This window comes from Wasmannia auropunctata, unplaced genomic scaffold, assembly GCF_000956235.1.
Source record: "Wasmannia auropunctata unplaced genomic scaffold, wasmannia.A_1.0 LD335200.1, whole genome shotgun sequence".
NCBI classification, from domain to species: Eukaryota; Metazoa; Arthropoda; class Insecta; order Hymenoptera; family Formicidae; genus Wasmannia; species Wasmannia auropunctata.
Window position 1 is genome coordinate 193,536 of NW_012027690.1, and position 26,880 is coordinate 220,415.

The window sequence follows — 26,880 nt, forward strand, 5'->3', positions numbered from 1 at the left end:
GTTGCTATATTTGAAAACTTACTGCTTTTTCCGAAGACTTATATTCTGTAGTGTAAATAGAACATGTATATACATGCACTAATAAAAATGATATTCGACAAAGCTGATATGTCCGAAAAAAAAACGAGATTACAGGCACGAATTTTTCCGAATGAAATCTCCTTTATTAACATGTCCATAATACTCGACAGCCTCGAGCTGTGGATTTCAAAGGTTTCAGTTTTACAATTACCGTTCACAAAATGTCTTTTATTTTCTACGAAATATTTGCAATCTCTCCGAGTAAATTTGTGAAAACGTAAAACATTGCAAATTCATATAACACATTTTTATATTTGCATGTCTACTTTACAATATTTATTATTTCCGCATAAAACTCTTCTCTCTCTCACAATATATTATAAAATAGATTTTCCTAAGATAAACTTCATTGCACCATATAATTTCACCGTCATATGGTGAGGAAATTCTATTTACAATTTCTATTATATTGGAAATTTTGTTTCATTAAAAAGTGAACGAACATTCCTTTGTCGTATTTCTTTGTCAAATCTAAGCGGCACGGCATCACGCCGACACAACATTTTGTTGTATTATCATTATGTGTTTTACATCATTATATATTACAATTCTCTATATCTTACAAATGGCATGTACAAATATAATACAGGCGGATAAGCCTATTTATATGAAGTACAGGTGGGTAATGTATTGGTGTTTGCACACAGGCAAGACGTTAGGTACACAACTTCGACAAAATCGCATTACGAGAATCTCCTGTGCGCCTCGCCTTTCGAGTGCCGCCTCGATATTATTACATTTACTAAAAGATAGTTCCAAAGTTCACGAAGTATCATTATCAAGTACAAAAAATATCAGTACAAAAAAATATTTTTTTCTTTTATAAAATATCGATAATGAAATTTTCTAACTTAAAGGAACTTTGCGACGAATATGCGGCATCTCGATCGTCCTTACGAACAATGGAAAAAATTTGACTAAAAAAAGTAGATACGGAAATCAAAAGTTCGTATAATCATTAAACTGCCCAAGTAACAAGATAACGTCAAATGACATTTCAATAACGTCTTATTGACGTTAGAGCCATTTTTAAGGCGTATTTGACTTTTTAAGACCTCACCGTCATCTTACCACTTGGGTGTTAGCGAAGTAATTTTCTTCTTCATCGATAGTCAAGCACGTTATTATATACATATACACAATTTATATATAAGCTATATTGAGAAGACACAAGTTCTCTCTCGCTGGCTAAAACTGGCCAGCACCTAACTTAACTTCGTTCGATTTTGCAAAAACTCCGTAGAACAGGTCATACTGTACATACACAATACTCTCGTAACATACACGATACATATACAATGTTTACGAAGCAATACTGGTAGAAATTTCTGAAGTTAAAGAAGATATGTCCTCAAACGTCTTCTACGGGATTGACGAAGAGCGCCGTTACGGCAAATAATAGGAATACCAAACCCCCAATAATGGTCACTGAAAATATCGAGAAAAACCATTAGACATTCTCCACAACACTCGTGACATTGTGATTAATAGACATGCCTTGTATTGTGCGCACGCAGTAAAATAACTTGAATTACCTGTTCTCACGGATATTTTTTGTGCTATTATACGCCCTCCTAAAACCGCTAAGCCCGTACAAAACGAATGACCCAGTACTCCACCTAGAACTACTCCGTAAACATCCTGAAAAAGTAGCATAATCATAAATGCCGTTTACGCGTAAAGATGCTTTACTGTTGCAGTAAAATCGTTGCGTAAAAAGGTATACCTCTCTTGCCGCGAGGATAATGGTCGTTAACTGAGAACGATCGCCCCATTCCGCGAGAAAGGTGAGCGTGAATGCTTGAAAGAATATCCTAGAAAGCAGCATGAGCGCGCTACTCTTAGTGGTCTTGCGTATCACTCCGGTTTCGGGGTCCTGAACTAAAGTACTTGTCGTCTCCTTTTCATACTGAAAGCGATGACATTTTAAAGATTATTTAACCTTCTGCAAAAACGTCAGATAGAGTGCTATTTAGACGAACGACTCTCTTTTATTATACTTAAGAAATTAATTCTTTCGGCGGAGTATCTTTGCATTTCTTTTTATAATCGAACAGAGAAAACGCTTCACTTAAACGGAGGAGTAAAAAAATTAATGGTTCCTTCTCCATTCTTGAATGTAGATAATTCTTGTGAGTTTAAATTAAATTTAAGCATTATTGACAATTAAATTTTTAGTTTAAGAAATAAAAGAGGGTGGTTAATGGGACATTAATTTCGATAAATATCAATTCTGTCTAATCTTCTCACTTGATTAACGATTTTTTTCGCATATTATTTACGTGCGTAAGTATTCTGTTGCATCCGAGGCATTTATCGAAACATAAAGCAACTGAGGAAATTTGTAAGTTTACCTCGTCGTCTCTCTTTCTCAGGTCAGACTGAACTTCTTCTAGCTCTTCCTGCGCTTCCGTCGGCGACATATAATATCCGTCTCGTAACATTTTCAATCCAAACAGAGCAAAGAGAAGAGTGGAGATATAGTAGGTATACGCACGAGGAATTATCGTGGCAGCGTATCCAAACACCACTAGAGGTAAAAAATACTTCATGTTAACGTTGTAATTGTCGCTTATGACAAATCCGGTTAAACATACGCGTAAGTTACGAAATATTATAAATTATTATAAGGATTGTTGCATGTGTGTGTGAAATATTGAACTTAACATCGACGATTGAAAAGTCTTCAAAGATTTGACGGCACACGCAACTAGTAATAATATCCGTGAAATTATTTGCATATTCCATCGCGATGATACCTGACAGAATAGTCATCAGCGCGAGAGCGCTTATCGCGCCAACGAATACAGTCAATCTCGGATGCTTCATCGCCATAATAGCCGCGATGAAGAACGTTTTGTCTCCCAGCTCCGACACCACGATGACCGACAAAGACGCGATGAAGGCGTGCAGGAAGCCCACTCGGTCCTGCGGCTTTTCGGACACATACTCCGGCAATTTCTGAAAATATTTTACGAGTTGACACGAGAGACTCAAAACATCTGTTTAGTGGCTCGTTTGTTAAGCTTGTAACTTTACAATACAAAATTTTTGGGTCTTGGAGTATTTTAGAATTTTTCAGGCGGTTTGGAAGATTCACCTTTAGTAGCTTTTTTATTTTTTTAACGTTTAAAATTTTTTTAAATTTAAAAAAATTGAGGACTTAGGGGAGCTTGGACATCTTAAATTTGTGAATTCAGAACGTTCGAATCTACTTAATGGAGTTTTTCTCGTAAGTAGGGCTTTTTTTTACAGAATCGCAGACGATCACGAGATTCGAAGGACCGCCGAGAACAAACTTCATGGAAACTTACCGTCGTCGTCGCGGACAGTTGAATCTTCTCATCGTAACGCGGCTCGATCTCGCAAAGGACGGCCGAGAGATAAAACGTCAAAATCAGGGAGCAGACGTAAATTAAACGTTCGGCTCCCATTTTGCAGCTTTTGCGATAATCTGTGGCGTAAATTTACTCTGTTGCGAGCAACGTGCGTGACAGGCGTTGCGGTTGAGATAACCTTAAAAAAAAAAACGTCCTTGTTCCGAATCTCAGGAAAATCGTACCGCAATCGCCATGTTGTTTTTTTCAACGAGTTTCACGACAACGGACTCGTGATAAGGTTAGATCGCACACCGCCGTCGAAAAGATTGTCGGCACTGATTCAGGCCCGTCCACATGGATTCGCGAAGTCCGACACAAATCGATAAAGAAGATAAACAGAATAGATAAAATTGATGCAACATTATAAATTGATGCACAGAACGCGAAAATATTATGCAGTCTCTGTGATTTCGATGCAATTCTAATTTTTCTGTAATTTTAATAATTTCGAATTTTATTCACTTTGACAGGCACGCAAAAAAAAAAAATCCTCTCGCCGATTCGCGATAAAACGAAAACAATTCCGCAAACTCATCTTTTCCCCCTTTTTATACATTTTTCTGTCGCGTAGAAAAATTTGAGGATTGATTAAGAGACAAATGGGTTCTCGTTTAGAATGGCACAAAACACGAGGAGGCGTACACTTCCCACTTTATTTTCGTTATTTCATTACTTCTTGAAATCCAAACACATCTATTTGTCTATCGATGAAATGATATATATATATATATATATATAATAAATATCCGCATTATATCCTAAAATTAACAAAATATTCTTTCCTTTTTGTTTGTCTGTTGTCTCCCTTGGTCTAAAGTGTACGCAATTTTTATTATTTTCTCCTTTTTTCTTTTTTTAAGAAGCGTCTCTTTCTTCCAAAGACATCTTTTTATAAATTTAAATGCAGTGTATACGTCGTAACAACAACCAGCCTTAGCTAATAGTTTATTCATTATTATTTTATTATTATTATTATTAGTATTACTACTCTACTACTATTACTATTATATTATCCTTATTCGAGAAAGACGTTGCGAAGCGAATAAATCAGGTGTAAACAACGTAAGTGTATCGATTATATAAACCCTTTATGCGTATCAAATCTTTCGTGAGAACATTAGAAACGAAAGTGTAGGAAAGAGATACGTATATCTAAGAACCTGTGTGTTTCACGCGGTTGCTCTCTCGTTTCCGTCGAGACGACCAATTCGTGCGGAAAATTTAAAAAAAAAAAGAGGAAGAAAAGAAAAAGAAACGAAACGTTATTGTATTTTCGTCAACAACTCAAGGCTGATTATATTCACATATTTCTTCTACGGGATTACGTAATAATCCATTTAATAATACATCGATCTAAGGAACTTTATGGGATAAAATAAAGAGTTTTTCATCTCTCCAGTTTGATTTACATCAGATTCTACGGAAACGGTGCGGCATACGGAGTGAAAGCTGAAAGAAAGTCAATCTCATCAAAGATATCATCCTCTTCTTCCTTTTCCTTTTCCTTTTCCTCCTCCTCCTCCTTGTAGAAATTTGGCATTCGCTTCTATTTTCTCTTCTTCCTTTTCCCCGATCGGATCGCAATCGTGAGCAAACCGGTCGAAGTAAGGTACAGCGAAGAGAAAAACGAGAAAATTAAATTTAGCCGGAAAGCTGAACGCGAGATACTCCGCGGATACGTCGCTGCGATCGTGTATATCGGATTATGACATCATCAGAGACGTGAGAAATGCGCGATCTATTTGCGTATATCAAGATATATAAAGATACTTGGTAGAATTTGCGTATATGCACAAGTGTAACTCTGCAGAAATTCGATAACTCGTTAATTTATTTGATTTAAATAACAAGTTCATAGTACATCAAGAGTTTATTAATTTATTTTTTACCGTTCTTTATTATGGATCCGTCCATCTCGATTAAAAGAAAAAGAATTTCATTACAAAGCATTTCAATGAAAATAAGGAAATTGGCTATTCGATATCTGAACGAAAGAACGACGATTTGAATGTTAAAACAGTATACAACCCGTACGATATCACAATCCGGCACGGTTCGTAGCGACAGATCGGGAAAGCCTTTTTGGAGGTCAAATTCGCCTACAAATTTCATTCCCTAAAACGAAACGAAGAATCCGACCTCGCTGTCGCACGCACCTGCTGCTTCAAGATCACTACTACTAAGCGCTGGCGGTAGTAACGCGTGAGAATTCGTATCTCTCTGACGACGAAGAAAAAAAAAGAAAAATCTGTATATATATATATATATGTAGAAAGAAAGAGTGCCTCACACAGACATTCATAGACGAGGATCAGCAGCAGTTAATGTCTCCTGTATGTATTACATCGTCGTAAAATAGAAATTTGTAGAAATCACTATGTACGGCTAAGTGTCTCAGTTAAGTAGACATCATCTGGCGCGATCGGGGGCCGCGCGGGCGAGTCAGGGTAGAGTGTAGCGCACGTACGGCACCTCAACGTCGTTCCCGTCCTCGTCGTTGCAGCACAGCTCAAACACGAGGGCGCGCACGTGCGGCTCCAGCTTCTTCTTCGACACCTTCTTCACCACCTCCGACATGAGCAGGCCCATACGCTCCTGACACTTGGGCTTCGCCATGAAGAACGAGTACAGCATGCAGATACCCTGCGACAGCATCGTCACTTCGAGATTGTGGCGCTCTTTGAAGTAGTCGAGGAACTCCTTCAGCGTCAGCTCGCCCTTTACTTCGAAACGGTCCCACAACGTCCACTCGATGTCGTAGTACTTGAGCTTGGGGGCGGCGATCGGCTCGCTGAAGCCGAAGAACGGCAGCGCCAGATTCACGAAGCCGTTCTTGTACAGCGACAAGTCGCGCACGCCGCGGGTCAGCTTGTACAGTTCCAGACAGACGAGGCCGGCCACCACCGAGGTGGTGGTGGCGATCGCCGGGATGATTTTGCCGGCGATCAATTTGCTCTTGTGCCGATCCGCCGGTGAGATTTTGTAGTTGGTAGCGCGCAGATTCGACGCCGCGACAATGAAGTCTATGTGGAAGTTGGTGTCGTCGTCCTTTTCGAATTCCTGCGGATAAATCGCCAGGCCGTTCAGATCCTCCATCTTCGGCAGCTCCTCCTGCAGCTGCGACAGTCGTTCGTGGTCGATGTTACCGCTGCCATTCGATACTTGCACCTGAAAACGCAGCCGATCTTTTAATTCTTTTCCTCGATATTGCAAAAATTATAGCAATTTCTCATTTCAAATATTTTTAATATTATATCTCTTAAGATTTTCGAGACTACTTTAGTACTTTCCCGATTTTATTATCGTTAATATTATTAATAGTGATAGAATCTTGATTTTCTCTTACCAAGATTTACAAGGATTTGTTTTATTTTAAATAACACTCGATTCTTAAAATTTTCACCGAATCGTTGAAATGTTTTTCAATTTATTTCTTACCTGTGAGTCTGTTTCGGCGATCTTCACGCCGGATTTGGGTGTGAAATCTGGTACTTTGACGGTGGCAAGGATCCTGGCGATCTCTTCCCTATCGCGGTTTGTGGGAATTCCGTAAACTTTGGCCTTGAGATTGGCAGCAGCAACGATGTAATCCACGTGCAGGGAGTCATTGACGTCGAGGATTAATGGATCTGGACAGCGTTTCGGGCCGGACCAGAAGGGCTGACCGCTCGAGGTCACCTGATCCGGTGGAAAGTTGAATAACAGCTGGCGGATTTGATTGCTGTATTGCTCCTGCCAGTGGCAACGGGCCCACGCCACGCAATCGGCGAAGTTGTCCGGTCTCTCGTCGATCAGCGCCGTCTTGACGGACTCCAACACTTCGAGGGGCTGCACACCGGGCAGCTTGAGCGTCCGATCGACGAACTGCGGATCGGAAATGTACTGCGCCGCGTTCTCCGCTGACTGACGGAACAGGCCTTCGAAGTTGTCGCGGGCCCATTGCAGAGTATGCTCGATGGCATTGGGGAAGTTCTTGAGCGTACAGATAGGAATGCTCTTTTCCGGCGGGTCCTGCGACGAACTGTATGATTCAGTGAGGAATGGTACCACCACCTGGGTATTGCCTTTAGTGCCGAGCGTACCGGATTCCAGTAGGGGTTTATGGTAGTACACGCAACGACGGTCCATGTAAATACGGGCGTTCACGTTGTCAAGCGCGTTCGCCACGCCGTCCAGCACTTCGAAGAAATCGTCGTTGTAGATCTTCTCCGTTTCCGGGCACACCCGATTCTCGTGCGCGATCACCTTCATGTCGGGATTCATGCCCTTGATGACTCTGGCCGCGGTCGCCGATTTGGATTGCTGCACGTCCGACGGCCTGAACAGAAACTGCCGATTCAAGTTGGACTTCTCGATCAGGTCCATGTCAGTCACCGTGACACAACCGTTTTCCGCGCCAACGCCGATCATCGCAAAGTTCTTCAACAATTCACAACCAATTGCGCCGGCACCGACCACAAAGTATTTCAAACTGCCGATCTTGGACTGGAATTTCTTGCCGAAAACAGCCATCTGAAAGAACAATTTAATTTAATTATATTTACTTAATACCATTGTTAATATTATATATTTTAAGATTTTCAAGACTACTTTAATACTTTCGAGATTTTATTATCATTAATATTATTAACATTGATAGAATCTTGGTTTTCTCTTACCAAGATTTTCAAGAATTTTTTATTTTAAATAACACTCGATTCTCAAAATTTTCACCGAATTGTTTATCAATTTATTTCTTATGGGATTAAGTTAAGTGTTTTATATATTCATTTATTACAAATGTGATTATCGAATTATATTTCACGAATAAATAATTAGTATTCAATTTTATTCAAATTTTCCGAAATTTTTCTTGAAAAAAAAAAAAAAAAAAAAAAAGACTCGATTATTGATCAGTATTATACCTGAGAATCATAACGGGATCCCGTGGGACAGCAGTCTTCCTCGGTAAGCTCCGAATGGTCAACGGGCAGACACTCGATGGCGTCGAAGTACATCCATTGATAGATTGGATGGAACTTGCCGGAGCAGGCTTTCATCACCTCCTGGGCAACAATACCGCCGATTGTGGCGTTCATGGGGTTCAAATCGCCAGCGGACACCTTGGCAAACGTGCGTAGCAACTCGCCATTAATCTCGGTGTCGAAACCGTAGCTGTCCTTGATCTGTTCGGCGATGGTGATAAACTCGTCGGCATCTGACTGGTTCCATGGTCGCGGCAATGTGCCTCTATCAGCCATGTACTGATGTAGCGCCAGGAAGGCCAGATGTAATTGTTCCGGATAGTCGAATTTGCCAAAGTCCGTGACGAGAAACTCGGGCTTCTTCAGGGCGGTTTGCAGCGGCGTGAAGTGCAAGGTTTTGGGCATCTTCACTTGCGTCACGATACCGCTGCGCACGTACTCGGAAAACCTGGCGATATTCGATTCGTTCGATTAGGTTGACCGAAAAGTCTTCATCAAAGTAAATATTGTAAAAAGAAAATATTGTACTCTAATTATATTATATTTTTTGAACAGAAATGATGAAGAATTAGTGAAATCACACGGTTTAAAAATTGACCGATCAACGTCTACGTCTCAAATTTTAAATCCTAGCGAGATACTTATAACGGCATTCACCTGGAAGTATCGCCAATGCTGAAGGTGTATGGGCCCAACACTTTGATCTTAATCGGGTCGCATCCATTTAGTTCGGTCATGCCCTGCACCTCAGAGAAAGTCACGTAGTCGCCGTCCTCCATGCCGTGGCGAGTGTCATCCAGACACGTGACAACACCTTCGCTGTCGCGAGAGATGCTGGCTACCATCGCGCTCACCGGCGGCTCGCCATTTGTGTCCACCACCGTGAACGTCTCACCGAAGTCGCAGAATACCTGCGAGAAGAGGCCGCGGGTGTCGGCGAGTATTAGGGCAATGCCGTTGGCGCGGGTGATCTGCGCGATGCGCAGCTGCTCGACCAGCGGTGTTTCCGTCAGCACCACAACTTTGAACTGCTGGATATACGCCTCGTTCAGCGGACCGGAGTAGTGACGAGTAGGCACGTAATTGTTCAGCTCCGACAGACGTTGACAGCACGCTGCCGCACGGTTCTTACCTGTCAGATAAGTTCCATCCAGTTTTAATAAAAGCATTATTAATTAGTTCAATTAATGTGTTATCAAATATTAATTGTTAAATTAAAATAATTACAAAGTTATAATAATAGCCGTACTAATTTTCGATATTGACGCATGCCAACATCTTTATAAATATTAAACTTGGATTGCAGGTCAATAGAGAATATTTTGTTAATCATAAATTATATTTCAATTTTTATCTTATCAAAATTTTTTAGATATCCGTGTACAGATTGTATAAATCTATAACTTAAGGAGAAATCTTTAGAGATTCAATTTTGTCAAAATATGTGCATTAAATATTACTATGTATAGATATATCAATATTATATGTACAGTATTAATTTAATTTAATATATTTAATGTACAACGTCCAAAATCTTTTTCTCATACATTCTGCTTGATATCTTGAAATTAACACAGCTTTAAAACAAAGGGTATGTTATTTCAGTCGCTTGAGCAATACTTTGCAAGACAACCTTTTCATCATGACTTGCACTAATAGCACATACAATTTGCAGTTTTATATCATATTTTTAGTGTATGATAGAAATAATGACAACTGTGTCACTGGATGGTGCAACAGAATTTATAATTTGCTTGAGAATAAAACAGCTGTGCCTTATCTCAATTTAAATCTTATCGTTCTGTAGATTAGAATTGCACAAGTTTATCGCTAAAATCCAAAGCCGAATCTTTGATAAATAAAAGAAATTTCTGTGTCCTTTTTTTTCTGTCAATATATAAAACTTGATATATTTTTAATTCATTCAATGTCATATCCATTTCTTGTAGATTAAATTTCATTTTTAAAGCAAAAAAAAAATGGAAGAGTACAATTAAAACAAATATATCTCTGTTGGAGAATATTACACACTCCTTTTTATAAATATCTATTTTTTTTTTAACACGTTATTTCTTCTTCTTGGATCTCTCCTCCTCTTTTCCATCAATTTTACATCAATTACCAAAAAAAAAAAAAAATTAAAAATTTACGTGTTACGTTATATTATTGATTTTAAATTTGTTTTTTCTGATTACTGACTACAAAAAAGGCATAATAAGTAAAAGCGCGCGCGCTTTTTTCGATCTCTGGCGCGTCTCACGTGTTCCGACCGGCATTATTCGGGGGCCCGCGTACGTTCCTCACCTACGTCAGCCTCGGTGAGATAAAACTGCGAGCCCAGATCGACCAATTTGCACACGGCATGGTCGTGGAGCGTGACAGACTTGACGCCGCCGAGGATGACGTTCTTGGCGATCTCGATCCCGAGGCCGCCGAGGCCGGAGATGAGCACGTCCGAGGACGCCATGCGGCGCATGGCGTCGTGTCCGAGGACGTAGAGCTGCCGCGAGTATAGACCCTCGTCGATCTCGGCGGGTGACCGGCCGGTGGTGCCTCCGCCGCTGCCGCCGCCGCTGCTGCTCGTGGAGCCGTTCTTCGCCATGTCTACGTCCATCTCCGCCACGTTCGTCGTCGTCAGCTCGTCGTCGGCTCCTCCCGTCGTGCTGGCAGCACCAACGCGTCGCTTCTTGGCTGGGGGATCAACGGAGCTCTCCACCACCTCAGCACTAGACATCGGAGGACTTGACGGACGTGTTCACGGGGACGTCGGATTATGTGCCGTCGATTATTTCCCCTGATTGTGCTCTCACTCTTTCTCTCTCCCACTCTCTCTCTCTCTCTCTCTCTCTCTGTCTCTCACCCTTCCCTCTTTTCACTCCCTCGCTCTATCTCTTTCTCTCTCTCCCTTCCTCTCCTCGGAGCCTCTCTCGACCTCGCGCTTGCCACCGCGCCGCGATACAGGGCTCGCCGAATCTCGGAATCACCTCGGTGTCGACGGCGACGACACCAGGAACGCAAAATAAATACCCACGACCACGGGACGCGCACCGACCAACCTCACACTGCCGCCAGCACACACGTCGCCCCCACCACTCTCCTCTCCTCTCCACCGCTCCACTCCTAAACTCCTTTGCCCCCTGTTCGACCACCGCGGCGGCCACTGCCGCGCGCCGCAGCCCCCGCCGAACGCCTATCCTCGTGCCTGCCTGTCCCCGCGACCCCGTCACCGTCTTCGTGTCCGTTTGCGGAGCACCGCCGATGCCGCCTCTGTCTGTCCCTTAACCGGAGAACGACGACGTAAGAATCCTCGCACCGCGACACACCGTTTCCGCCCGAATCTACCCCGACGACGCTGCTCGCGCGCTCCACGTCCCACCCCCCCTCGCGCACTCTCATTCGCTGTTGCTACACGGATTCGTCGATTTGCTCGCCGCCCCCGTCTCTCGTCACTCCCTGCGCCGCCCTGTTCACTGAAGCTGTCGCTGTGCCGCGATCGACTCTGATTGGACGCGCCATGAATAAGCAAAATTCTAGAGTTGGCGCGCGCACTGTTGACGTATCGTACCTTCGCAATTTTTATTAAATCCGATTAATTTATGGATTGTCTCCGACTCTATTCAGAATGCATTCGAATTAAATTTGAGAAATCGACCGCGGTAACGGAAAGTAAAGAATTAGATTTGAAAAACGCAAGGATTTTTTTTTTGCCGCGATTTGCAAGAACGATTGGTCGTGCAATTGTCCGGTTCGAGATCACATGCGTGAAATGAAAGAAAGTCTTTGTAATCGTTCGATTGAACGACTTCGCGACGCGTTTTATTAAAATCATTTATTTTTGCTGACGTAAACATTGATTTTTGCTTCGAGGAAGGATAAACAGGTAAATGAGGATAATGTCACGTAATGACTTTCGGAACGTTCGCGCGTACGTATGTTGGCAGTCGTGTGCGCCAATCACGGCGCGAGTTCGCGGTGGCGTGGCGTTCGTGACGTAGCGAGAGTCCGAGAAGCGCGCGGCCAATCGGAGCGCGACGACGGACTCCGACTCCGAATGCTCCGAATGCTCCGACTTGCTCCGACTTGCTCCGATCCGAGCCGAAGCGGTTCAAAGTGTCTGCGAAGGAAGACGCAGCTGCCCGCTGCACGCACGGGCTTCGCATCTTTTCCCGCAATTTAGTCGCCAAATATCTATGGATCGCGAATCTCAGGAGCGGCAATAAATCCACGAAACATGACGACCCGAGAGGATGTATTCCGTAAGAGTTCGAAGCCATCTCTTTATCAAAGAACTGACCGACGTACCGATGAGAAAACGCGGCGTCTACGCGCTATTTTTTTCCTCGACGCATTCGTCATTTCGCAAACGTAGATTTAAGTAGCAGAGCTGAAGGAAATGACCAAGGAAATTTAAACGATTTAACAGATATCTAAGATTATGAAGAAGTATATATGTACGCGGATTCTGTGAAACAAGTAGATATAAGGGAAAAGGACGTACGGATCTACGTAGAAAAAAAAATTTTCTTTCAATCCGCTTTAATTTGTCAATCCTCTTACACAGTTTTAATTTATTAATTTATTCTATATTTAATTCTGTACAATTCCCGTCGTTTCTCCTTAGAACAATCTTCGACCGAGATGATATGAACTAAGAGAAAGACTTCGTCTGACGTGGGCGTGTATATATAGGAGAGTGTATACTTTACAGATACAATTATTATGAGTAATCGTATATGATTAAGTGTACAAATAGACGTCTCACTCGATGTTTCTCATAGAATAAAAAGAGATTGTCATTCCTTTCATTTTGCGTGTCGCGTTTTCCTCGAGAATGAGCGAGCAACTGCACCGCGGTCTGCCTGTCGTGATCTAGCTGTCCCCTGTCGGCGAGAGAGATCGCGGTCTCAAAGTCGCGCGTTGTCGTTGTCGTCGTCGTCGTCGACGGAGACCGGGCTGCCGAACGCCCGCTGCTCGTCCTTGATTCTTCCCCCGTCGTCCCTCCTGTCCTTCCCACTGGTCCGCGACTGCGACTTCCGGCTCTTCCGCGGTTCCGGCTTCGACGTCGCGAACGACGAGGGCGAGTGCGTTATCGGCGGGAACGGGACCGTGGGGGCGACCGAGTCCGCGGAGTCGGGGGCGGAATTACTGCCCTCCTCGAGAGGACCGCTTAGAATCGAGTCAGGCGATCCGTTAGATTGCTCGGCGTGCGTCTCGGAGACATTGGTGGCGGTTGCGGTGGTAGCGGTGGTGGTGGTGGTGGTGGTGGCGGTGGCGGTGGTGGTGGTGGTGGTGGCGATGGTGGTGATGGGGCCGTCCGCAGCGGGCAGGTCGTTCGACCTCGACCTCGACGACGGCCGAGGCTTGCCCTCCTCAGGGACCGTCGAGGTGCGCCGCAAGGTCGCTCTTTGACCTTGACTGTCACCGCATGTGCCTTCGGTTAGTTTAGTCGGTTTTGTCCGGGATCGGGGCGCATACGGATGGCAAGCGTCAAACGTAGTACCTCAGAGAACGACTAGGGTGACTTCCTCGCGAGGTGAAACTCGAAAGACTCTTATCTCAGATCTTTGAAATTGAAATGTAATACGGCTTATAAATAGTCGCGATTATTAATCCATCCACCAGGGAATTATGCATCCGCGAATGCAGGATTTTTTCTGTTATTTTTTAAAATTGAGACATTAATTCATATTTCGCATCGATTCGCGATGCATCTTGAGATAAAAAATTGGACGTAGAGAATTTTCGAAATTTTCCATCGCAAATATGAAGATGTATTCCTTAGGTATCACGTTTGATGCAATTCGATACCGACCATTCAACGTAGATTTTTTATATAAACTTGAAATACATTCACACTCCACTCACACGAGAAATATACTTCTAGAAAATATTCATTGTAAAGTTTTTAGAAAAAAAAAAATATTTATCTGTACGTAATTTCAAAGTAAATTATAATGATGTATAAAAATGCAATGTAACGATGAAAGAGATAAAAGTAAATGGTTACGCAATTTTTTTTGCAAGAAATAACATAACATTGTAACAGAATAAAGTAACACGTCATTGTTATCTAAAAACTTATTCGTTAAGATTAAGCGTTATTAGCAATAAATTTGAGCCACTTACTGATTTATATCCACTGGTGAGATTCTCTGATCCGGGCTGATCATAGGCCGGTTGCTGTTGTCCCACGAATTGTGCCGACGGTGATTGCTCTTATCCTTGTAGGCTTCGGCAATGTTATTGTAACTGCCGACGATTCTGCGCTTGTCGAGCTCCTTCAGCACCTTCTCTGGCATACTGCCGGCTGATCTGTACAATCCGCTGCTGAGCGTATGCTAAAAAAAAATATATGTATCTCGTAATTGAGGATATTACGGTGTATTTATATACTGTGAGGCCGAGTCTTAAATCTCTTTTCAAATATAGTAATGTAATAAATCTTTTAATCTAATGAGAATTAATCTCTCTCACATTATTATAATAACGTAACTTTCTTCATCAAGTATTATTGTTTCAGATGGACTTCGATCGTACCTTAGAGAAGGAGTACACCGGGCTGGGAGCGGCGTTCGGATTCGTCCAGACGTTGGTCGCACCAGGTACATCCTCATTGTTGTCGTTCAACAATAATTCCGCCGAATACGAGGGTCTCGCAGGTATTATGGGCGATCGGCAGCACACTCTGCAAAAACATATTGCAAAGATCCGCCAAATGCAAATCGTTAAGCATAAGAAAAAGAAACTGGAAGAATCAAGTCCGCAGTTATGAATTATAAGAGATAATTTAAACAAAGGAAATTCAAATCGAATCATATTTTAATTAACTTCATAAATGTATTTCGCATGAAACACGCGGGGTACTCCGCACGTGGAAGTTCGCCTGATTCTCTTAAGTTTCTTAAAATATAAACCGTGCGAGCCGTCACACGTACCGTGAAAGCAACCGTATGCGAGAAGCTGCGACACAGGATATTCTTAGAAGTTCGATTCGAATGTAAATTCGATGTGAAAGGCGAGGGAAAATAACATATGTAGATTTCAAATATATTTATCTCCAAGCTAATAAATACATATACGTTTCGAATATTTATCTTCCGTGACATTCGCGGTCGGGAATGTCGAGTCGTTTTGCGGACTTACGAGTTCACGTCCTCCAGTTTTCTGAGCAGCCTCTCGTTTTCCCGGCAAACGAGTTCCTGGTCCCGTATCACCTGGTCCCGCGTGGCATAGAGCTCCGCGTTCTCGCGTCGCAGCGCCTCGTTCTCGGTGATGTACGCATGGATCAACTGGCTCAGCTCCGAGCTCTCCATCTCGGCCAGTTTGTCGAGATCCACCGGCGGCGGGGTCACGGGTATCAGTCTTTCGCCTGCAAACGATCGATGAGAATAACGGGAGAAAAGAAAAATACAAGGATCGACAGTCCTTGCGAATTATTATTTTTCCGCAAAAATCGAATTCTTCGTCTTCGAAAGTACATAGCAATTGGTTTAATCGATTTATCACTATTATTTCAACACGAAATTATTAAAATATCATTATTTTGTAAATCATTCCATTTATTTGGTTTGTCAAGCTATCGAATGATTAATTCTTTCATTTTATATATTAGAGATTTGAATTTTTCTGAATTGATTGGTGCACGTAAAAATTCAACAATTTGTAAAACAAATTTCTATATTAATTTCTTTGACCCGTATTCATAAGATTACGCCAATGGCTCGAATTATTTTTCACGTTTATCGCGACATTATCGATAAAAAATGGATAACGAGATATCCTCCGAGGGATACGCGATTATAATACTTTTCGATTCGCTGCGGAGCATATTTTGAGCTTCGTTGTTGAGATGAAGAGTCATCCTTAAGTGATCGTTTTCGGTCTGAAGAGCCCCCACTTCGCGCTTCAGGCTGAGAATCAGAGCTTCGCGCGGATCCTGCAGAAGAAAAATAAGGTGTGTCAGGTATTTAAAAAATCCCTTTTAAAGCGTGCTTGTAACAAGTGATCTTACCATCACTATTATAGGCTTCGTGGCGATCTTCTTGGCTCTCGCGGCGTATCTCAAGGTGTTTAATGTCTCGCTGGCGTTCGAACGAGCTGGCGAAACGCAGGCGATCTAAACGCATGTATAATTATCGTTAAAGTAAAATTACAATTGCAAAAACTGAGGGAATTCGAATTTATTATTGGAACATTTATCGCGCAAACCGAGTGCGAATAACGCGGATTTTGTGAAAATATCGCTATATTGATCGCGAATCGATCCGATTACGAAAATCCGCTTATCAACTTACCATTAACGAGACGCCGTTTCCGGCGAGACTGTCGGCCAGAAGCTTCGTCAGTTTACTGTCCCGATAAGGGATATGGCCGCTTTTTCGTTTTCCATCGCTCAAAGAGGAAATGCAATATCCTGCGAATGATATATAAATGACATTTATTTCCGGCGAGAAAGTCGAAATTAATTAAACAGTTTCGTGAAATCACGAATGAAAAGTCTCGCTCTCGGACGATTTTGCGAAAAAACTTCCTATTGTTTTGCTTCGCGGCCGCATAATCGCGAAAGTTTATCGATTATTTTCCATAGACGGAAGGCACGTCTTTTCACATGTCAGTAACTTAATAGTCGAGCTATCGATTGCTTCAGCTATTCTAAATAATAAACGCATCGCAATTTCAAAGTCAAGATCTAATCTAATTTTCCGCTGATAAATGAATTATTATCGCTATTCATAGTGAAATGATTGTGAAGTGTGACGCGATTTCATTCAGTTTACATAGTATCGGTGAAAATGATCGAACTCCGAGGGATTTCGTATTTATAATGAATTAGTGCTGTATGTGAAAAAAATCGTTGTTCCTTCAACTTTAATATCGGAGGATACAATTAGGCTACAATTATGCTGGACTCACCTAATACCATGAGACTCTTGTTAATATTGTTCGCCTCCTCCAAAGTCTTACCCTCGCTCTGCGTTTTCTTCGTCATTTCGCTTCCAGCAAGGTCCACGAAATTAATTTTGCCTTGTTTCGAGATGAACACACCGTTCTCCATCTATCGACGCGAAAGGGGCTCGTATTATTCCTCGTTATAAATTAATTAGAATCGCGCGACGAGAAACGATGAGTACAGTAAATTGATCGGAGAAAATTAATTTTGCTTTGTTGAAAGATGAATACCGTTTATTCGGTCTACTGTTCATTCATTTTTTATATAAATAAATTTGAATGCACGGCGAGAAATGGCAGTGAAATAAATTAAAAATTTTGTTTTAATCCTCATTCAAAATCCGATATGTTATTCTGATGTTTTCGATGCTTATCTTTAAGTATATTTCTGTCTTCGTCTCAAGGGAAATATGCATCATAATCATGAAGTATCGTATTAACTTACTGCCTGCTCAGACGTTATATTTACAGTCAAAATCGAGTGGCTTCTGCTGGAATATTCGTTCATATTGTGCGTACCAATCGATCTGTTTTTCATTCCTGTAAAAACAGCGATTATATTATAAATAGCATTGTACAAATCTTCGCGAAATAGAATTTTAAAAAATTGCTAGATTAATGTCAACTTAAAAGCAAATATTAGATTTTATTATGAAGTTAGAGGATGTGGCGAGGTTGCCTATATTTTTTTGGACCTTCTTCGAGTCTTACCTTCTTCGAGAACCGCCAGAAGATCGTCCAATTCCTCACATTCTACCGTGAAGAGATTTTCGACGAAGAATCCACGCGTCTTTTTACTCCACCGAACTGCTAGGGGTTTCCTCGAAGTGCCGGGATTTAAGAGATCTATCACCTATTTATTCATTTATTTTTATATTACTGTCAATTTTGTGAACAAAATTTAGTCGCGACGACAATCGCTCGTTTCATTTTACACGCGTAAAGAAGAAGTTCGTCTTTTCTTACGGCGATTAAAAACGATGGTCATTTTATTTTATAGTTTCTATCTGGACGATATCTTATCGTTTGAAAGACAGACCTTCTCGTTATAGATTTCCAGGAAGGAAGCCTTCAGCACAAAGTTGCACTTCTCGTGTTCTTGAAGGACTTTGAATAGGTAGACGAAGGAACGGAAGACCAGACCATGGTCCTCCGAGTACGGATCCATTTTCTCGAACTGATATAAAAAATGATTAAATTTAATTTATATATAATACAGAAAGATATAATATAAAAGTGTCAGTTTAATTTCAGCATTATTTAATTTGCGTAATTTGACTCTTGATTAACTCTTAAATAAAAATTCCAATATACATATATTTTTATTTTATTAACTATATTATATTAAATTAGTTACTTGTTATATTAGCTAAGTTATATTTATTCTTAAAAAGAAGTTATTTTCGTTGAAATTTTATTGTTACAGTATTCTTTCGTCATCATTAATTAATTAAAATTTTATCTACATTGTTTTAATGAGGAATATAATTGTGATTATTGTGAAATATATATCGGCAGGATATTTCGTTTACACGATTCTCTATTTATCTTCAAAAATAGTTACTGCGTACTTATTTATCATTTAAAAATGTTGTCTTTTATTTAGACGTGACCTATCGAAATTTCAATGTTGCGTTTAGTTGCAAGGAACGACGTTACGTGTGACTTAGACGCATTATCTTATCTACGAAAGACAATCAACTTTAACCTTCCGACTAGCTATGTAGCAATCGATCGCTAACGTCACCATATGTTTTACGTATCGTATTGTCTCTTGCGTTACATGTATGTATGGACGTGTACTGCGACGCTGTTAAAAAACACTTTGCATAACTTTAACTCGTGTGATTTCTCCCGGAATATTCAAATAATATTGCTACTTCGAAAGACCCAAGAAAATGAGTAAGAGTTGAATATTTCGAACGGAATCTACATATACGTTATCACAAGAGAATTTTCGCGCATTTCAATGTTATTATTATTTGCATTCTTTGTTAAGCACAAAATAGAAAAAGAATTACGTGATTTAATCGATTAAGAAAAAAATATCCACGGTAAAATTACCCTGGATATAAATTACCCTGGTTAAAAAACGGGTCTTTTTTTTCGCTTACGAGTCTCGGAGGTCCAGTCAGGGTATGCGTTTTGCCACTTCCGGTCTGTCCGTAACAAAACACGGTGCAGCTGAAGCCTTCCACCGCCATTTCGATGAGATTTTTAATACCGGAGTACTGCAAAATATCCTCCTGCGTGGCATTTGGCTCGAAAACGACGTTGTAGGAGAATACCTTCGGTTTTTTGTCGCCACTGCTCGTAACCGCGTCGCACTGTACAAGATAAAAGATATAGGTGTTCCACTTAGCTAGACCATTTTGTAAACATTGTTATCGATGGTGTGGGGAAATGTGTGTAGGCGAGACTTCGCTTGACTTAAAAAAATCGAAGGATTCGGGCCGAAAGTAGGACACGAGAGAGAATAACAATTATTTTACGGACGATACAATTTTCGCACTTACGTATATCTGTCCATCGCCGGGAAACTGCACGGCCATTTCGTCACCGGATTTAATTTCCTTATTACTGAGCGGACGAACTCTAAGAAAAATAAAAGAGAATAGACGTCATAATAATTTTAAGTTATTTAGAGCCGACTGACGTAAGAGCGAATCAAGTTAAATACCTGACGGCGACATTTATATTGTTTTCTGGAAGTAGATGCTTGGTCGCAATTATCCGCTTATCACCGTCGATTAATCTTTCGATGCTACCGATCCTAAAAACGTAATAACATCATCTTTGCGATCTATCATTAATATATATTAATGAAACAAATTTATAAATAGCAATAACGATTAACAGATTCGAGATATGTGTATAAATGTCATTTAAGTATAGCAAAAAAGGTAAACCTTAAACTTCCTTATCTATTTGATAAATAATTATTTACCACTTGTGAAATTAAAAAAAAAAGTAGATAATATTTCATCGTTATTAAAGGTAATTATCCTTAATATAGAATACACGTCACATTGCGTACCTCATTTACTCTGCAGATAGTTAAAAATCTTCCGATAAAAGTCACTCCGTAGTTAAAGATCTCGTAGACGTTCGAGCTCTTTTATATTTGAAAAAAAAAAAAAAGAAATGTACGTAGAACGTCCTACGCGGGGCTGCGGTTATTCATCATTACGTGCATAGCTACCGCCGGTCGTTTCTATTATTAAACGGCCGACCGCCGATCTAATTCCGCAAATTAACGGCGTTCCATGAATGCGCGATCGCGAACGTCCGATACGGAAATGTCCAGTCAATCGTCCGATTGACCTCTAATCGCGCGCGCGGCCAGCCCTTATAATTCACGAGGCAGCGGCAATCGAGTCGCGGAGCGACGCTCGCGTGTTTGGCCGCGTTATCCAGACGCGATTTCTTTTCCATCCCGAAACACACCCGCGGCATTCCGAGAGACCTTCCTCAATGATTTAGGGCAACCGATGTTGGTAAATACCGGATCGCGTCCGATCGATCGGCCGTCTCAAAGCTGCGCGGCAATTCTCGAGAGGTTCTCGTTGCGGAATACAAAATACCCCGGCAAATCTTCGTACTTAGTAATGTGTTTGCGTCATTCCACGCTGAAACTACTTCCTCGAAGCGGACGAATATCAAATGGCCGGGCACGAAATGTCGCTTTGAAGATTACGGTCATGATGCGGTCTGCATTCGCGCCGCGACGAGAGAGCGCAAAGAGTACAATGACCCGCCGCCGCGCGCGAGAAAAGTAAAAATTATATCCAGATTCGAGTTACCGAAAGACTTCCGCATTCTCTTTCTCTCCCTCGCTACATTCACAGCTGGTGCAATTATGAATAATAATAATGGTGCACCTATGATATAATAATAATCAATTGTCTGAAAATATCTTCTTTGTATTACGTAAAAACTGAAACCTATTTCGATGTTTCGTGTACGATAACGCGGTGTATATTCGATTATACCCTCTTAATTTAATTGATTTGCTTTGAACGGTCTCTTTCACACACGGTGGTCTAACACGAATTCGGGGCAGCGTTCCCTCCCCGGTTACACACGCACATGCGAGTCACGTGCGGGGTAACTTGGGGTGTTTATATCGTTTTACAGTAATTGTCATATGTCGCACGTGAGTACGTTGTCGCACCCGTTGGGACCACTTTTTACGAGGAACGCGCGATGTATGGAACGCAAAAGTTCGATTCGCCAGAGAGAAAGACTCTCTGGCCGTGTCCTTGTGAGGTGTCTTCCTCGTGATAGCAATCATACGCACATACGTGGCCGATACACGGGATGGACGTACGCACTTTTACGATATACCACACTTCGATGCCGCTTATATCGATTGTGAGACCTTGCCGTACGACCTCCCGTAGTCGACATCGTAACAACAACTCCGTACATATGCACACGTGTGTAAATATCTCGATATTGACGCTGAATTAGTCCCCTTCTTTTCTTTCTCGTACAACACGTGAGTCTGCACCAAAAATACAGCGTCTCTCTCGGATCCCGAGATTTGAAAAGATGCGCGGAGAACGAAAGTTCAGATTGCAGTGCAGCGCAAGCGTTCTCAACGTTCTAATCTAACGTTTAACATAAATACGTAAATTATTTCACTTTACGTGTATACACAAATTCGCGACTGCGGATTAAATCGCGAAAATGAGCTTTCATGGTCATGGCGAAGGCAGGTGAAATTAAATGCGCAATTATTATTCAAATACAGTCGCGTGCAAATTCAAAACTGTAAAGAAAACATTACCGCGTGATAGATCGTCATTCGGTGTATGGTGGTGTTTCATTAAATATTTAATTATTATTGTATGGTTCGCGTGATATACACGTCTGTTACAGTCTATCAAAAAATCGGAAAATACATATTCGATTTTGATCTGCAATACTTTGGCACCACGGTTTATATCTCGGTTAAAAGAAATTTATCTAAATTTAAATTAAATTAATTATATGTATACGCTTGCATAATTAAATTAAAATAATTTAATGGCGTCATTATTAAATTATGATTATAATACTTACAGGTTTTGTTAAACGTTTTTTCAAAGGGGATTAATTTAAATTATAATTGAACTAAAAGATAGTTTTAATTTTTCAATACAGACTACCTATATATTCTTATTTCCATTTTATAATAAAATATTATATGTAATTTATTTGTTATTTTATAATAATATAAAATAGTATCGATCGCGCGCGGACTAACGGGAGTGAGGGAGAGACCGTAATGTTCTCGTAATCGATAAGCAATGTCGAAGCGTATGATACCGGAAGCGTGGAAATGCCCGTGCGTGTGTGAACTGTTCCTCGTATCGATGCGCGATGAAGTTTACACAAACTTCCCATGTAAAATCGAATACGCGCAGGTCGCGAACGCGCGCGAATTACTGTCTCTCTTGATGGCCGCATCGTGTGTCATCTTTGTCCCAGATCTGCCGAACGATTTCCAGCTAGGACAATCTATCCCGCCGACCAATTTTCTTGCTCGCGAAACCGCGAATCGATAGAGCAATTTCGCGGGACCGTGTAGTCTCGAGATTCAACTGTGAGCAAGCGTGAATAATGATACGCTAAATTAAAAATTATAAATAACGTTGTGATCGTTGAAGAGCGCAGGCGCAGTTTATCGCGATATTCGCAGAGATTAATATAATTTATTGCATTAAGCTATGTGTATATCAAGAAACTATATACACTTGCGTTTCTCACAACGTCATTTGTATAATTTTTTTACTTTGTAATTTTACTTTAGTACCATTTAACAAAATTTTGAACTCTTCGTATTATCTAATTTACATTTTTAAAGCCACTTTTTAAGTTTTTATTATTTTTCTAATTACAACTTTATAATAAAATTATGTAATTATATATTAATTAAATTTTTACATTACAATTCTATGCATTGACTTTATAATTTTATGCAAAGAGATATTTACGAGCACTGCAGTCGCACATATATGCTATAAAAATATTCCTAAACTCTTTTTAAGCTTAAGCGGAACACACATACTGTGTACGCTGTCGTGTTTTGTTGTCTTTACTGATCGGTTTCTCTTACGTAAGTGAAATCCTGATTGCTCGACGCGAGTAGCATTTGATCGTGAAATATTAAGCAGCTGATTAGAGCTGTCAATTTCAACTGACGTATTTTGCATAAAAAGAAACCTATGTTGATTGCCGCGCTTATTTATTAATTTCGCATCGTACCGTAATCATCATTCCGATATTATCGCGACAAATCAAAACGATAAAGCACGATAATCGAGTATTTCCATCGCGTATTTGCGCGAATGTAATATACGTCACTTCAACTTGTCACGTAGCCGATCGATTGTCGAAGCGTTTTTTCGTCGAGGTTTATCGTCTTTGCAACTATACACAAATCGTTGGTACGCTATTCCGCGCCATTGTCGAGAAAGTACACGAGAAATTTACGCGAAAAGTAAAGTTGAAATATAAATTTACCAATGTGTATGCGAAAAAATTTTTTACGTTAAATAAAATACATATTACTCTATTTTTACGAAATAATTTGCAAAATATTTTACGATAGATTTACAAAAATCTATATAGATTATTTAAATTTGTTGAAATAAACTTGATATATTAAAACATATATCTAATTTTCCGACTAAAGCTGAAAAGCGATAAAAACTTTATTTATAACTTTTTAATTTATTCATAAAGACGATGTATATAAAATAATTGTCAATTTCTAACTTTGCCCATTATCGTTAATCTTCTTTTTTCGACAGTTTCGCTGTGAATGCTTCGCCATTTCGATCGTCCATTTTTCGATTAGGCAAATTTGTTTCGCGGTAATTTTGTCGCCGGAACACAATAATGTATAGTCCTTTGAGTCTATTGTCAGACAGGAACATATGATATATTTTATTAAAGCTAACACGGACGCAATTATTATTTCTTACCATGACTTGGCGATGGTATCGCCTGTAAATTTATTGCTCGGATAAATCTTTTGATAATCAATTTCTGATATAAGGAGCTATCTACTAGATCATAACGTTGTCTTCTCCTCGAGGAAAAAATTTAAATTATTTATCTATAAGCCATTATTATTTACATACGTATACATCTCTTATAATTCGCGGTCGCGAATGTAACTTTGACAGTATTCTATTACTCGTTTATTATTGGACGTTATTTTCAAAAGCACAAACACGTGTAAATGCAGATAACTAAAGTAAATAACAGTTTATCAACGCGCGATTATAACCGAGTCACTGGGATTTCGAGACGTTGGGTGGGAATTTCGATGAGTGGTAATTTTACGAAAGGAAATGTGTGCCAGGCGGCGGAAATACCACATGCACAACTCGGGCGCAAAGCAGTCTAGATCGATTCGCGCGCGCAAACCGGCCGTTCGTTCCTCTCGACACGCGGTTGGCAGCTCAGAAATACTCACTCGTTACCCTGCGAGTGCAACAGTACACTTTTCCCCTTTCCCTTGACGGAGCCACCGCTCTTTCCTGGACTACTTCCTCGGGAACCAGTTTGCTCGCCGGGGCTGTTTCCTCGCGAGCCTCGTCCTCCACCGCTTCGTCCTTTCGACCGCGCGTTCCTCCCATTTTCTCGTTGTGGGCTCGGGCCGCGCGTCGGGGACGGATTTTTCACCAGCACCATTCGTCAACCTGCCGGATCTACATTTTCCTGGTATTAATTTATAATCAACAGGTATCAAATATAACCGTTCGGTTCGCGTTAAACGCGCGAAATGTCGCGCTCCGAAAAGCTATAATTTTACAAATACATGTAAATTATATGTAAAAGTAAATGTTAAATTTCCTTTTTTAATATAGAGCGAATGAAAAAGAATGCGTTGTGATACTTTTCAAGATTGAGATATTAGGGTAAACTGCTGTTTACCGTGAGATTTAAGATAGCGCTTTATCTCTCCTGAGATCTTTCCGGTAAACGCGTAAATTCGAAATGCGAAAATTTATGCAACCACTTGCGCATTCAATAACCAACTAATTACGGGCGGTTTCGTGCATTGCGCTCGACTTCGAATACTAACGTTTCGTTTTCGCCGGCAATGATAATTAACTGTTATCGCAATTAGAGCGAAAGCTGCCTCGAAACATACTAGAATTGATTTATGTGGAAATTAATTTTTCTGAAAAGTCAAACGTAAATAAACATAAAAAATATGAATAAAAAAGTGAATGCGTACAACAATAAGTAAATAAATAATGAATAATAAATAATAAATAAACCCAAAAGATTTGACGTAATAAATATAATAAATAAAAATGGAGTAAAAAAAATATAACAGTGCAATGAATGCAACTGTAATTAAAAAATACAATATTATATATTAATATATTAAATATATTAATTTAAGCTCTTTTTCAAGCAGAATCTTTCAATTTGATTCTGGAGTAATAAATTTTTCATAATTGAAGTCTTAAATTAAAGTCGTTCTGTTGAAGCATTGAAATCACCGGCTCTCACTGTTCCTTGCTCGAAGGATGGGAGTCACTTTTCTTCCAACACGAATGATACCACCGTTCCGGAAAAGATCGTGTTTTACCGCCTCGTTGAACGTAAAAGCAAACAAACGAGCCAGATGACTAATAAAAACAATTTGCGCGTGCTATTAAAGTCGACTTCGCGCCAAGAAAAACCGCTCGAAAAATTAATTATCGATCAAAATGACGTTCTCATCTTCTAATTGATTTACCATGCCATCGTCATCGTCTTTAATAATATTTCCACTTCGACAGAATTTATTATCTGGCGAAAACCTCACGAATCGACATACAATGTCGGTCATTAATTCGCGATAACTTGTAGGAGATCGTACTTCTCTCGCATAATGCACGGAGAAGATGTGTATTTTTAATAAATCTGTCACAAAATTATATTTTTTAAATAACTAATAATAATTACTGATTGCAATTAATATAAATTTTAATAATACGTTAGTGAATTTTAATAAACACAAATGTAAATAAAAATAACCCAGGAAAATAATATCGATCTCACAGCCGTTACAATCTCAAATCAAGAATTATTATTATCTTCCGTATGCCGTTATTATTGACTGTCCGAAAAAAGAAAGCTAAGTTCGAGCGCAACAAAACGCTCATCTCACTCTAACAGAGCACGTAAGATGCTTTCATAATTGAAAAGATTGCTTAGGCCACTTATTGAACTTAAATCCAGCGTGACGTCCTCGAGTGTATAGCCGGTGCGCGATTCGCCGACGGAAATGCACTTACATTCGCAATTTCATGTATCGTCGAGAAAATTCCTGGCACCTTTTCGAAACGCACCCTCACCCGCACACCCGCGCTTACTCCCTCCCTATACCCGCGAACGACGCGCGTGTTTTCAACTCGGTTGAAAGAAGCGCGATTTGTCTTTCCGTCGAGTTTATCGAGTCGGCGGCTCGAACACTTCGCGGGGGGTGGAGGGCACGAGAGAAAGAGAGAGAG

The 26,880-nt window shown here is 40.5% G+C and overlaps 3 protein-coding genes across 3 annotated transcripts; all 3 read right to left on the reverse strand.

Moving 5' to 3' along the window:
- Positions 1–142: 142 nt before the first annotated feature.
- On the reverse strand, positions 143–3,726 carry LOC105457616 (transmembrane protein 165-like). The gene is made up of 6 exons (XM_011702401.1): positions 3,396–3,726; positions 2,841–3,042; positions 2,436–2,611; positions 1,808–1,990; positions 1,617–1,722; positions 143–1,509 (listed from the first exon to the last, which is right to left on the reverse strand). Exons 1-6 carry the CDS (start codon positions 3,513–3,515, stop codon positions 1,433–1,435), a joined length of 864 nt encoding a protein of 287 aa, XP_011700703.1. The 5' UTR covers positions 3,516–3,726; the 3' UTR covers positions 143–1,432.
- A 1,000-nt stretch (positions 3,727–4,726) lies between these two features.
- On the reverse strand, positions 4,727–11,786 carry LOC105457619 (ubiquitin-like modifier-activating enzyme 1). The gene is made up of 5 exons (XM_011702405.1): positions 10,730–11,786; positions 9,083–9,557; positions 8,366–8,873; positions 6,900–7,973; positions 4,727–6,629 (listed from the first exon to the last, which is right to left on the reverse strand). Exons 1-5 carry the CDS (start codon positions 11,157–11,159, stop codon positions 5,904–5,906), a joined length of 3,213 nt encoding a protein of 1,070 aa, XP_011700707.1. The 5' UTR covers positions 11,160–11,786; the 3' UTR covers positions 4,727–5,903.
- A 1,206-nt stretch (positions 11,787–12,992) lies between these two features.
- Positions 12,993–25,087, reverse strand: LOC105457620 (kinesin-like protein KIF12). The gene is made up of 15 exons (XM_011702406.1): positions 24,846–25,087; positions 20,055–20,147; positions 19,891–19,969; positions 19,489–19,701; positions 18,414–18,551; positions 18,086–18,227; positions 17,820–17,914; positions 17,339–17,480; positions 16,720–16,838; positions 16,437–16,541; positions 16,232–16,361; positions 15,569–15,794; positions 14,963–15,110; positions 14,552–14,763; positions 12,993–13,840 (listed from the first exon to the last, which is right to left on the reverse strand). The coding sequence occupies exons 1-15, from the start codon at positions 25,061–25,063 to the stop codon at positions 13,330–13,332; spliced, it is 2,571 nt and encodes an 856-aa protein (XP_011700708.1). The 5' UTR covers positions 25,064–25,087; the 3' UTR covers positions 12,993–13,329.
- Between the last annotated feature and the right edge of the window lie 1,793 nt (positions 25,088–26,880).